Below are 13,390 nucleotides of genomic sequence, written 5' to 3'. Positions count from 1 at the left end.
ACCTGCTCCGAGTCCTGCGGGAAGACGGCATCGAAGGCAAACATCTTGGGAACGGCAGCCGTGGTGGCGTGTCGGGGGCCCGCGCTGCCTGGGGGCCCCGTGGCCGGGTCATAGAGGGTCACCTGCTTCTTCCTCGGGTCCACTTTCAGGAAGGACGTGGACTCGGCCAGGCGCTGGGCCCCCTGCGCAGGCCAGATCCGCAGCATGACCTTCACCTGGGGAGGCGGGCAGGGCGGGCATCTGAGCGGCTGCTAAGTACAGGGCAGGAGGAGCTTCACGCGAGTCAGGACAGTGGGCCAGGCCCCGGCGTGGGGTCCCCACCGCAGGAACGCGGCGCCGGCACCCCAGCTCCAGGCCAGAGCGCCCCCCATAGGAGGTCAGCCATGCAGGGAGAAAACGAGGGCCAGCGAGAGGAGAGGCTGGCCGGGAACAGAGCACGTCAGCACAGCACGGGGGGCACAGGACGGAGGGAGGGCAGGACAGGGAGCAGAGAGACAGGAGGACGAGGACGGGACCCGGAGCGCACCCCACCTCGACCTGGGGCTCCTCCGCGCCCTCTCGCTGACTCCGAGGCAGAGCCAGCACCGAGGGAGCTGAACCCAAAGACACAAGCCTCTGAGAGCAGGGTCCCCCCTCACAGGCACGCTCCAGGCCCGCCAGCTCCCCGCTGGACCAGCCGTCATGGCGACCCACCCCCCAGGCCCGCACAGGCTTCAGAAGCGGGGAGGAAACGCACTCAGAGAGGTCGACTGTCTCACCCGTGTCACACAGCCTGCCAGTGGGTCTCCTGACATCCCAAACCCCAAATCTGAGGGCGGAGAGAGAGGGGCAAGCAGATCGGGGCAGCAAGACCCGACCCAACCAGATAGGAAGGCACAGGCCCTGGCCCCTCCCACAGGGTCCCCTCAGAGCCCCACGCACGCTCCTCTGAAGGTGCGTCCTCCACCCCTGATGCGGAGGACAGGGGCTGCCTCAGAGCCGGGGCCTCCACACACCCGCCAACTCCCAACCTCGGGCTCCACACACAGCAAGGTGCAGCCCCAAGGAAAGACAGCCGTGCCCCGCGGCCGGGCAGGCCGAGGGGCATGCAGGCCGTGTGAGCAGCTGACTCCCTGCTGAGGGGAGGGACAAGTGCCCCACACGCCGGCCCCCCACGTGTCTGTCCAGCCTCACCTCCTCCAGGGAGCCCCTCCTCCCAGCTCCCAGCCCCAAGCCAGAGGCCTTCAGGGCCCTGGGCACATCCTCCCATGTCTGCACCTCAGGCGGGGGGCGGGCAGGAGTGTGTGGAGTGAAGGAAGGACAAACACATGGAGGGGGACGGGCCTGACGCCTGCGGTGCCCTTGGGGAGAAACGGGATTTGGTGCTTCTGACCCCAGAGCCGCTCGGAACCCCAAGGACACCTGGGGAGACTCAAACCCCTTGGACACATGGGGCAGGACTCCGGGTCAGCAGGACGCCAGAGGCAATCCCATTGGCACAGAACCCGGGAGGAAGAGGGCAGGATGATCCCAGAGGAGATGGGAATTCTGAATCCCCCGCCCCAGGCCAGGGGAGATGGTGGAGAGACGGAGGCTGGGCTGGGGTGGGGGCCCGGGATGGGGACAGAGCAGGGCTGGACAGGCCACCAGGCAGCCTCTGCCACCGAGAGTCCCCCGAACACAAAAACAGACGCGAGGCTTGCCCCTGCTCCCCACCCGCGTTCATGCCAGCTCCCGGGGCTGGACTACCAGCCCCAAGGCCCTCAAGGGGACAGAAGGCTCAGAGGGGAGGGGGGCCAGGAACCAAGATGCAAGAGCCCAGAACAAGCTACCCTGCAAACACCCCAAAACCCGCACGGAGAACAAACACCCTGGGCCACGCCTCTTGTGTGTGGCCAAGGGGGGCCGAGTGCTGACAGGGCAAGCCACCCAGGGGGAGGGCCCCTCCCAGGAGAAGGCACCAGACTCTGGTTTCCGCTGGAGGACACCGCCCTCCGCTCTCCGGTGAAATCTCCGATTTCTCCAGTACAGTGTAAATCAAATTACCAGCCTCATCTCAGAGCCAATATTTTTCACGGGTTTAATTGTAAGTGACAGATACATAACTCCGGCGAAATTGGTTTACCGTGGGCCGTTCGCACGAGGCACCATCTCCGTCCCTTCGGCATGTGGCAAATTGACATGCAAACTCGCGCCGCGTAAAGAGAGGGGGTCCTCCGGGGAGACGCGGAAAGACATACTTTTCTATTGAGCTCCTCCGAACCTGGGCTCCATTAGGCGAGAATCGATTCTCTTATTCCCCGACGACATGAACAAAACTATTTCATTTCCAAACGCCACTGCCAAGCAGATGAAAATGTGCACTTCCCAGTAATTTGGGGCAATTTTTTTTCAGCGTGAACTCCTGGCCGCTTCAGGAGCCAAATGGGTCCTGCGGATCGGAGAGTGTTCCCGGCGGGGAGGGGACGTCGCGTGCGCCAGCCCCACACCACGCGCCACCGTCCCAGCTAAATGCCCGGGTCACTGTCTGCGAGAATCCTTTCGTTACCGCAGGGAAATGACAGGGTCTTCGCGCCACACAAGCACTTCTCCCCCCCTAAACGTTCAGATATTGCAAAGCCCCGCTGAATAGCTGCCAGGTAGGGAAAAAAATACATTTTGCATAAAAAGGGGCTTCCGCTCCTAAGAGACAGCCCAGGCAGTCCTGGGGGGAGGGGCCGTCTTCTTTAATACCGCAGGATGATGAATTATCTTAAGTGGCACATTAATGTCAGGAATCGAGTGTAATCTAACTTTCTTTCCTCTGACAATATTAAATGCCTTTCAGGAGGCATTTCTGCATTTCTAACTATGTGCTATTCGTGCAAATAACATCCAGGGAGCTGGGGAGGGGGCTCTGGGGGGCACGGTGAGAGGACCAGGACGGGTGGCCATGAGAGGACCAGGACGGGTGGCCACAGGCTCCCTGCCGCAGGGGACCAGCGCACAGCGGTGGTCTGCCGGAGAGAGGGGAGGAGCCCCTGCTCTGGAATACTTGGGTGGGGGGCCTGGCCCCAGGGGGACGGGGAGGCCTGCTGGAGCCCCAAGTAACACGGCGGCAGTAAGAAAGCAGGGTCTGTGCCACGAGCCTCCTCAACCCTCCAGCCACCCAGCCCCCACCCCAGACGGGCCAAGTGACCAGGCCCAGAGTTGCTTAGAGCCCCTTCCCCACGGCCAGCTCGCGGTGTCCTCCCTCGGGCCCCGGCACTCCCACCACCCAAGCAGGGCCCAGATTCCCCACTTCAGCAAGCTCCCAGGGGACATGTCTACCTCCATCTCAGGGCGTGGTGGTGATGGGGTGAGGGAAGGCTTCCTGGACGTCCGGACACGGGGACTGACCTCCGGGAGGCCGAGCGCAGAGGCTACAGCAGGAGGGCCAGGGGGAGGGTGGGGTGGGGCCCTGGGGAGCAGCTCGGGCCCGGGCAGGGTGCGCCCCGCAGATGCATCAGACCCCTCTGCAGACGCGTCACTAGGAGCAGAAGCCCCCTGGGGCGTGTCCTAGGCGGCAGGACAGACTGGGTCCAGGGGTGCGTGGAACCCGCCCCCCCAGCTCTGCAGGGGTTGGGCCTCTGGGCGCTGGAAAGGCCGGACCCAGTGCCCGGTGGGCGGCCGCCACCCTCGGGGAGGGGCAGAGCGGGCAGAAGGCCAGGGAAACGCGGGGGGTGAACGCTCGGCGTTGGGGTCCAGTCCTCACCCCGAGCCGTGCGGCCCCGGTGACAGGCCCGACCCCGCTGTGCCCTGGTCTCGCACCCTCCAGAGGCACAGAATCCCCCCACTAACGCACTCACACAGAGCCGCACACGCAGGCCCCGACCCAGACTCGGGGGGCAGTCACAGGCAACCCAGATGGGACCAGGACAGAAACCCGGTCTCAGCCGAAGGCACAGGAGCCAGGAGGCAGCCGGCCTGTGACTGGGCGAGGCCTTCTCCACTCTGGGCCTGCTTCCCCACCTGAAGCCGGGTAGCATCCTGACTCAACTGCTCCCCCACTTCTCACGTCAGGCTGCGGCTGGGGTTTGCCAGGACTCTGGATAGCTGAGGGATCCCACCCCTGCCCCCGAGGGCAGCATACCAACAAAGACGAGGCAAGGGGGCTCCGGGGGCCAGACCCTACCCCTGAGTCCCGGGAAGCCCTGGCCGTCCCGCCCCACACTGAGACCAGCCCGTGCCCTTGGGACCCTCCCACCCACTCCCCGTAGGCCCACCACAGTCTCCCAGGCTCCCTGCTGCCGCCTGGAGCCGTCAAGGTGGGCCTGGGCCTCCGGCGCCCCATCTGTACACTCACCAACCTGGTCCAGCCCGGGAGAAGGAAGCATCCCCTCCATCTCCCGCGCCCCATCCCGCACCTGCCCAGACACCCCAGCCTCGTGCCACCCCCCAGGGTCACCCCCAAGTCAGGGCAGGGCCTACCTTTCCAACACTGCTGGGGTTGTCCTTGGCCTTGGAGGCGGCCCTGAGCAGGCAGGGGGGCACAGGGGGCGGCCACAGCTGCAGGACCCCACTGAAGTCCGTGGGGTAGGTGGAGGCTCTGCGGGCGGCGGGGGCCGGCGGTGGGTGGGGCTTCTTGCGCCTGGAGGCCAGGCTGAGTTTCTGGGCAGCCCTGGGGAGGGGACGGGCGGAGAGGGCAGGGGCGGAGGCGTGGAGAGGGGAGGAGAGGTGGGTGCGGGTGCTCAGAGCTGTCCTGCCACCCGCCCCGCCCTAAATGCGCCTACACGGCAGGTCATTCCCGCCCCGCCAAGCAGGGGCCCCCCGGGGCTGGGGCCGCCATTGTCCAGCCCCTGACAGCTCTGCCAGTACAGGCCAGGCAGACACAGGACCCCGGCCCCTCTCCACACCCCGCACTGAGGGCATTCCCCTTCCCCCCACCCCCTGCCGCCCCAAGTCCCCAGCTCAGCAGCTGGGGCAGGACGGCACATGCTGGGGTCAGCCACTCACAGGCTGTGTGACCCACACGTGGTGACTTAGCCTCTCTGTGCCTCGGTTTCCCCATCTCTAACATGGGATGACATGACCACCAGAGGCCCTCGTGTATAGCCCTGAGGAGCAAATGCATTCAAGGCGCCCAGCACAGGTGACACAGACGGGCCTGGGTCCAGATGGCCCTGGTTCCAGACGGCCCAGGCCTCCGTCCGCCCCCCACCCCGCCTGCCGTCCCGGCGAAAGGGGCTGGAGGCCAGAGTAGGGCCAGCTCAGGGCTGAAAGAAGCTGCCCACCAGGTCTGCACGCAGCCCCCGCCGCCCCGCCCAGCTGCCCCTCTCCCGGTCCTGCTGCGCCCGCCCTCCTTCTCCCAAAGCCCCCAGGCCCCTGAGTCTCACCTGTGCCCCTCAAAGGGGCCCGACAGGAGGGCCTGCACCCTCCGGGCACACGGCCCCCAGCCCGCCTCCCACTCGGAGCAGCTACCAGCGTTTTGCTTAACTCCTCTCATCTTTCACAGGAGCTGTCTTTTAAGAGACCCCAGGGACGGCTTTCCTCCTAGCGAGGTGTCATCAAGGAAAATAAAAGTAATCTACGGTGCGGGGCGGACCCTTCCTAACGCAGTGGGGCGGCTGGTGCACGCCTGGCGGGGGCGGGCGCCTGTGAGCGGAACCCACGAGCGGCCCAGACAACTCGGGCCGGGGCCCTCAGCCGGAGACGCGGCCCCGATTCCTGCCTGAGCCCATGTGCCCTAAACCCGAAACCGTCTGAACAGAAGTCCTGCGTCCCGGCCCCCATCCCCGCGGCGCCCAAGGATCGCACACGGGGCAGAAGAGGTGCTGACACTGTCCCCCGGGCACAGGGTGAAGGACCGGGGGCAGAGGAACTCAGAAGGGAGGGCCGGGGGAGGCAGCTAGAGAGGGCAGGACGGGGACCAGGGGACCAGCTCAGCTCCTGGGGCCCCTCCGGCCCCGCCGACCCCGGCCATCCCGGGTTAGGCCACAGCTTGCCGCCAGCCACTCCCACGGGAAGAAGCTGCAGCCCGACTTGGAGGACCTGGAGGATGTTAGGGTCCAGCAGGCAGCCCCATCCCCGGGCGCTGCCCCAGGGCGGGGACACCCAGGGCAGGTGGGTTGGCCCTCAGCCTACCTGGGCGGGGCGGGCTGGGGAAGCGGGGACACAGACTGGCGCCTGTAAAGGTGGAGAAGGCCCGGTGGACTGGGCTCCCCAGCTCCACGCGTGCGCAGCGGTGCTGTCCCCAGGACATGGGGGAGGGGCAGCACAGGGACTGCCTGGCACCAGCCTGTCCTGGGAGGCACCGCCTGGGCCCTCAGGGAGACTGGATGGGTCAGCAGACCACCATGGCCGAGGTGTGTCCCCCGCTCCCGTCACAGCTGGCTCCCTGCTCCTCCCTAGGTCGGGCAGGGCCACCCAGGGTCCCCGAGGCTGGGGTGGGGCCACCCTGAACCCTCCAAGGCTCAAGGGCACGTGAAGGCCGGGAGGACGGGTAAGGCGCTGGGGGAGACAGGACGACATCGGGCTGCAGAGGCCACGACCGCAGGCACTGCTCTGCCCGGTGCTCAAGGCCACGGACGGCTCCGCACCCTCTGTGGAACCAGGGTGTCCGGCACAGACCTCAGCCCCCTCCGTCACCCTCAGGTCCCAGCAGCAGAGCACGGGGAGGTGTCCTTCCCCGCTGGACACGCCCAGGTCTCGCCTGGACAGAGGCTGGGCCCGGAGCCGTCTGAAGTCCCGCCAGCCCCACGAGGCTGGAACGGTACTGGCTGGGCGTCTCTGCCCCGTGGTCTGACCTAACTCGGGGCATCCCCTCCTCCCTCCCGGGCCCTGGGTCAGCCCCCGGGGGGCTGGGAGCTGAGAAGCTGTGCCCAGCCTGCCCAGCCCTCCAGGTCTCTGCTCTTACAGGCTTGCCTCACCGGGCATGACTCAGAGGCCTCGGGACAGCACTGTCTCCTGTGATGAAATCCAGCTCCCTTCAAAACCGGGACAAGCCCGTCAGCCACTGAGCGACGGCACCTCAGCTCACACGGTCTGGGGGTGGTCTCGGGAGGGTCCCAGCCTTCTGGGTGCACAGACCTGGTTTCCAGGCAGTGGGGGTGGGGGAGGAAGTGATGCCAGGCTTCACAGAGGCTAAGGGAACACACAGGCACCACACTCAGGACCCCGAACACCCACTGCATTGCTGGGGAGCAGGGCTGGAGTGCGGGGTGCTCAAGGCAGAGCCCGCAGGGGGCGTGTGGGCACGTCCAAGTGGTCTGGCTCTAGAGAGGAGACTTGGAAAAGCAGGAACTTCACCTGCACGTGCAGCTCTCCTCGTCCTCAGAGGACACCTCCCCCGGGAAGCCTGCCCTGATGCCCCCACACTGGGCTTCCCCAAACCCTGTGCCTGCTGCTACCACGGGAACCATTCCATGCCCTGAGCCACAGGTTCACACGGCTGTGTCCCATCAGGTGGGGACTCTGGAGGGCAGGGGTTTGCCAAGCCCAGGCCTAGATCACAGGGAAGCTCAGGATGGGGCCGTGAGGGAGGGAAGGAGGGAGGGAGTGAACTAACGAATGAGGGAGGGACCGAGCTCCTCCAACCTCCCTCTGAGCCCCCAGCCCTCTCACCTAATCCCAGAGGCCTTTCCCCAGGCTCACTGGCCCGGGTCATTAATTCACATAAACAGAAAAGAAAATATTTGCCTTTTTACAAAGAAAAATTGCCTCTTCCAAACAAGAAGGTAATTTCACAGGCAGTTGGCCTTGATGGTGAGGCCCTTAATCACCCTGAGGAGACACACGGGCCTGTTTGGATGTGTGTGGGGGTCAGTTACGGCCAACCCAGGGCTTCCTGCCTGGGCCACCTGGAGGCCGGCGGACCAGGCCACATGCCACATGCCACGCCCCACGCCCGCATCCCCCCCTCGGAGCTGCCTGCTAAGGGGGCCTACGCCTCCGAGGCCGAGGCCCAAGGTCCTAGCAGCCCTGGCCTGGACCGCTGCTCCCTGCCGTGGCCTGCTTGCGTTTTCCACGTCACCCGAAACTTCACGCTGAGGCTATGAAGCTGCCTCGCGCACCCTGCAGGTGAGTGACACCTCTCCGTGGGGCCCTCCTCCCCGTGCGCCTCTGGGCAGCACCCACTCTGGCTCTGGGCCTCTGCCAGGTGCCACACCTGACGTTCCGTGGTCTGGGCACCCGGGCTGACATTCCGTGGCCTGGGCACCCGGGCAGACATGGGGAAGGGGGCTCCGCTGAGGCTGCAATGGGGCAGCGGGGGTGCCTACGAGTGCAGGGGGCTCCTGTCGCCGAAGGAACCCACCACTCCCCCTGCCCTGTACCTCCCAGAAGACCCCCAGCAGTTCTTCCCACGGCATCTAGATCCAGGGGTCCAGGTGGTGAGCCCCGGAAAGGCCCAGAAGCGCAGGCAGGAGAGAGCGCTAATGGACGCATCTCGGGGGAGGAGAGGCTGCAGAGACAGGAAGGATGGGGACATCACACAGCGGGGAGTGGGAGGACTCGGGAAGGGGGAGTCAAGGTCACCAGAGCCTCCGGAGAAAATGTAATTACTGGCGGCCCGGCCTTTTCAGGACTCTGGTGGGGGCTGGCACGCTGAGCTCTCGGTCACAGCTGTGGCTGCAATGCCCGAGCGACCCACCCAGACCAGCAGAGGGCTGCAGGGCGCCGGGCCTCACCCCTGTGCCCTACGTCCTGTAACAAGACCCTGGGCACCAAGCTACCCACAGAATCACCCCCACCTTGGCTTGCCCAGAGCAGGGCGAGGGGCTCGGAGGTGGTCGGGAAGGCCTGTGGCTAGCGTGCCGGCAGGGAGTGCTCGGGGCCAGTGGAGAACCCAGATCCTGACCCCACCCTATGCCGCCTCCACTTGGCAAACACCGGACTCCTACTCAACCCTCAAAGCCTGTGTCCTGCGACACTGCTCGGCTCCTTCAAAGGCTCCATCCTGCCGTCAAAGGCTGACAGACCCCACCCTGACCCCCGAGTACCAGAAACTTCCGAGGGGCAGGGCATGGGCTGGGTGTCAGCTTTGCCCCCCAGATGCCCAGTGAGAGATGCAGGTGGAAGCACGGAACACACGCTCAGCTCATGCCCGAGGCCCCCCAGGGTCCAGCAGCTCCTGGTCTTCGGGGACTCTGGACAAGCCCCTTCCCCCTCTGAGCCACAGCCCCACAAAACAAAGAAGGGCACATACAGCTGAGAGCACCCTACCTCACCCCAGCAGTGAAGGGTGCCACAGCCTCAAAGAGCAGAGGGTCTCGGGCCCAAATCAGGCACGAGCTGGAGATGGTGTTCCCATCAGGAACACCCACCCCACAACGTGGCCCATGCCCCGCCGGAAGCCACTGTGACTGGGGGGATCCAACAGGCTGGAAGTAATGGCAGCCGGCAGTGTCCCCCACCCCCGGCCCCAAGCCTTGTAAACCAGCCCCCAGCCCCCAGCCTGAGCGCTTGTTTCTATGGTAACTTCCCAAGGTCAGTGGAGGCAGCCTAGCTCGGCTGGAGACAAAAGGCGCACCCCTCCTGCAGGCCCTGGGTTGCTAATGAGCCAGTGTGGCCCCCAGACCCCCGGAGCTGGTCTTCCTCCTCAGAGGGTCTCAGGCTTGAAATCCCCCAGCAAGCACAGCCTGATGGAGCACGGCCGCTGCCCAAAGCCCAGGGGCAGAGACCACCCGGGCCAGGACACCTCCCGAGGCCCGCTTTGCCCCTCTCGCCCCCTCCACAGGGCTGCCGGGCCCTCCAGGCAGGCCCCACCTGCCCCGCAGCCAGAGTCCCAGCCGGGCTCTCTGCACCTAACTGGGGTGGTGAGCCCGCACAGGGCCACAATGCTGTGCTCACCAGCCCGGCGCCCCCCAGCGCCCCACCGTGTGCCCGCCACTGGGCCAAGCTGATGCGGCGCAGGCTCCTGGGATCCGGGGACCAGATTAGCGCCCGCAGGGGCTGCTAATGGGACAGCGACCCGTGCTGGGCCAGCCACCACCACTCGTCACCAACGTCACATCCTGCATTCCCCACACCGCAGGGGGAGGTTCGGAACCAAGGGCATCGCCGGGGGGCGCGCAGGTGGGAGAAGGGACCCCCTGCTCCCCCGCACCTCGCACCTGGCTCACGCGGCGCCCCGACGGCCCAGGACCTGGTGTCTGCGGGGCCACGAAGGCATCCCGTGGGCGCGGACGGAGCGAACGCCGGGCCCCGGCCGGCCCCCCGCACTGGAGCCCGGGCCTGGGACGGGGACCCACTCGGCTCTGATGACGGTGGAGCCGGTTATGACAGCAGGGCCGTGGGGGGGCCGTCCAGCCCCCAGGACGGCCCCCAGGACGGCCCCCCAGGACGGCCCCCAGGACGCCCCCCAGGACGGCCCCCCAGGACGCCCCCCAGGACGGTCCCCCAGGACGGCCCCCAGGACGGCCCCCAGGACGCCCCCCAGGACGGCCCCCCAGGACGGTCCCCAGGACGGCCCCCCAGGACGCCCCCCAGGACGGCCCCCAGGACGGCCCCCCAGGACGGCCCCCAGGACCGCCCCCCAGGACGGCCCCCAGGACGGCCCCCAGGACAGCCCCCCAGGACAGCCCCCAGGACAGCCCCCAGGCCGGCCCCCAGGACGGCCTCCAGGCCAGCCCCCAGGACAGCCCTCAGGACGGCCCCCAGGACAGCCCCCAGGCCAGCCTCCAGGCCACCCCCAGGCCAGCCCCCAGGCCAGCCCCCCAGGACGGCCCCCAGGACGGCCCCCAGGACAGCCCCCCAGGACGGCCCCCAGGACGGCCCCCCAGGCCAGCCCCCAGGACAGCCCCCAGGACAGCCCCCAGGCCGGCCCCCCAGCTCACCCCAACCTCCTCGGTCGCCCAGGGACGCTCCCCCGGGCCCGTGCTCCCCAACTGCAGGGACAGCTGCCCTGAGACCTGCCTCATTTGCCTCCCAGCCATGGCCCCCCTCCCCCTCCCGCCGGCCCTGGCTCAGGGCCGCCCGAGGACGTCCACCGTCCACGGCTGAGCGTCCTCCCGCTGGGCCAGCGTCCTCGCAGGGCCTCACAGACATCCGCTCGCTGCACCTCTGAGCAAGCTGAGGCACAGAGAGGACAGAGAGGTTCTGTGACTCGCCCAGGGCCGCACAGCTCAGAGGGGCAGAGCTCGAACCCTGGCCTTGGCTGTACCCCACCCCCAGGGCGAGAGGCCTCCACTCACACTGCCGTCGACGTGGCGCCCTGAGAGGCCGGACGGACGGAAGGACGGCTGCGAGCTCCCCTTCTGCTCGACTGCCGGCAAGGCGAGGCCACAGGTCTCCGCGGGAAGGCCCGCAGGCCGCCAGGCCAGGGGCTGAGGTCCCCAGGCCCCCTCACATCGTCCGCGCCCAAGCTGCCCCCAAGGCAGGCCCCGGCCCTGCCCCAGGAGGACGTACCTGAGGAAGAAGGAGGCTGCGGCTGATGGGCCCGTGGAGGCCCCCGCTGGGGTGCCCGGGGCTGGGGTGACCAGGGCCGTTGCGCAGGCCCCGCCGCGGCTCCACGTCTTCGACGCGCCATCAGGGCCCACGGAAGGGGGGCCGTCCCGGACCGTGTCTGCCACCGCCACCGCGGCCACCGCTGCTTCGGCCTGGAGGGAAGCAGGGAGCCCGCATGAGGGACAGGCACCGGTCCCTCACCGGGGAGCCGGGGAAGCAGGCCCGTGCACCCCGGAGCCCAGCAAGCTCCCTGGGCCCTGCACGCACGGGACCAGCTGGCTCGGGGAGTGGCTGGAGCAGAGGTGTGCACAGACGCCCGCCCGGGCACTGGACTTTCCAGCCCCTCCCCCTTCCAGGTCCAGAAACACAGTGACCACAGTGGGCAGGACCGATGGACAGGGACCACCCCTCACCCCTGGGCCATCTGTCTGGGAGCACCCAGAGGCACAGCTGAGAAGGAACCACAATAAATATTTGTCACGAGCACTAACTGCCCCACGTATGATAATACATTGTCTTCCCATCACCTGAAACACTACTCTGGCATTTCCAGCTAATTAGCTAAAATAAATTCCGGAAAGGGAGACAGCCTCGTAACGAAGCACAAAGGTAATTAAACGCTCCCAGGACGGCGCTGGCCAACTTGAGATCTGGCCACTGTATGTTACATTTATACACACGTGTCGGGCCCTGGACCCCCAGGCCAGACCTGGCCCTGGAGGGGGATGGACATCAGCCACCCCAGCCCCATCCCCTCCCCCAGGGGCCCCAGCCTCCAAGGCTCCCCAGGCACCACAGCCCAGTCCCTGGAGCTTCTGGCTTCACTTGGCCCTGAGCCCTGTCCAGGGCGTCCTCTGTACCTGGATGAAAGGACAGGGGCCTGTCTGGTGACCCTGCCTGTGAGGAACCCAGGGAGCACCCACAGTCTAGAGGGCCTAGCGTCCTCGGGGTCTCCCAAGTGACACGGCCACAAGCCAGGGTGGCACTTCAGCAGAATAAGCCATCATGCGCCCCAGGAGGAATGTTCTGGCAGGAGGTCCCGCCACCTCACGGCAGCATCCCTCCTCACCACAGCAGAGGGTCTCACCCCACCCAGCCTGTGGTCAGCACCAGCTCCCAAAACCCCCCTAGGGACTCAGCATAACCATGTCTGCAAAGGAAGTTCAAAGCGAGCCCCAAACCGTAAGCTGGATGGGCGCCGAGCACCCCCAGCTGGCCCCCCTGCAGCACCAGCAGCGCCCCCAAGGCTACAAGGACAGGTCAGGGGCAGAGAAGGGCCGACCTGGAGCAGTCCAGGCCCTCGCCAGGCTCTGTGCTACCGCACCACACCCTGCCACCTGCCTCGCATCTGCCTGTAGGGCAGGAGCTCCTATGCATCCCTCAGAACCCAGCCCGGCCAGCCCCCTCCTTCTCCAGGACACTCTCTGTGCCTGCCCTGGCCTCCCCCAGCTTCCCCCAGTCTACATAGTGCTGCCCACTCAGAGAGACAAGGCCAGGCTCAGCTACCCAGCACCATATTCTCCCCTCCCCCAAGCTTGCATGAGCACCTAGTGCTCAGGAGTCAGAAGGCCCTGAGGGAGCCTCTACGCCTGCCCGGTCTCCTCCACGTCCACGGCACCTTGCCTGGCACATAGTAGGTGTTCAATAAATCTGTCCTCCAGGAGCACAAGGTGTGGCAGGGACACGCGGGGCTCACGGCCAGGAGGTGGGCCCTGTGCCCCAGGGCGGGGGGGGGGGGGTGCTGCAGGAACAGAGGGGCACCCGCTCACAGGGAACATTCCACAAGGTGGGGGGGGGGTCAGCCAGGCCGAGACCTGGGCAACGGGAACCGACGCTGCTTCTCCTCCAGGCAGCTGTGGAGCTCAAGGCAAACGTGAGTGACGCGGGGCAGCCAAGGTCCCCCACAGCCTGGACACTGCCTGCTTCCCCTGCGGCCTTACACGCACGTGACGTGCGATGCTCCCTCACCTCAAACGTCAGTCCCCTTTCTGTCACTTAACATACGTGC

At 66.8% G+C, this 13,390-nt stretch overlaps 1 protein-coding gene across 1 annotated transcript in view; it reads right to left on the bottom strand.

Moving 5' to 3' along the window:
• The window catches only part of KIF26A (kinesin family member 26A), a 40,602-nt gene that overhangs the window by 8,934 nt on the left and 18,278 nt on the right, over positions 1-13,390 (bottom strand). The window contains exons 4-6 of the mRNA XM_081228937.1: positions 11,344-11,534; positions 4,429-4,618; positions 3-215 (exon numbers count right to left, since the gene is read on the bottom strand). Coding sequence (XP_081085063.1) covers positions 3-215; positions 4,429-4,618; positions 11,344-11,534 — 594 coding nt within the window. The remainder of the gene's footprint in view (positions 1-2; positions 216-4,428; positions 4,619-11,343; positions 11,535-13,390) is intronic.

Source organism: Mesoplodon bidens (genome assembly GCF_964165515.1).
Source record: "Mesoplodon bidens genome assembly, chromosome: 3".
Classification (NCBI taxonomy): domain Eukaryota; kingdom Metazoa; phylum Chordata; class Mammalia; order Artiodactyla; family Ziphiidae; genus Mesoplodon; species Mesoplodon bidens.
Note: the sequence above shows the minus strand (reverse complement) of the source record. Positions and strands in the feature narration are given on the sequence as shown.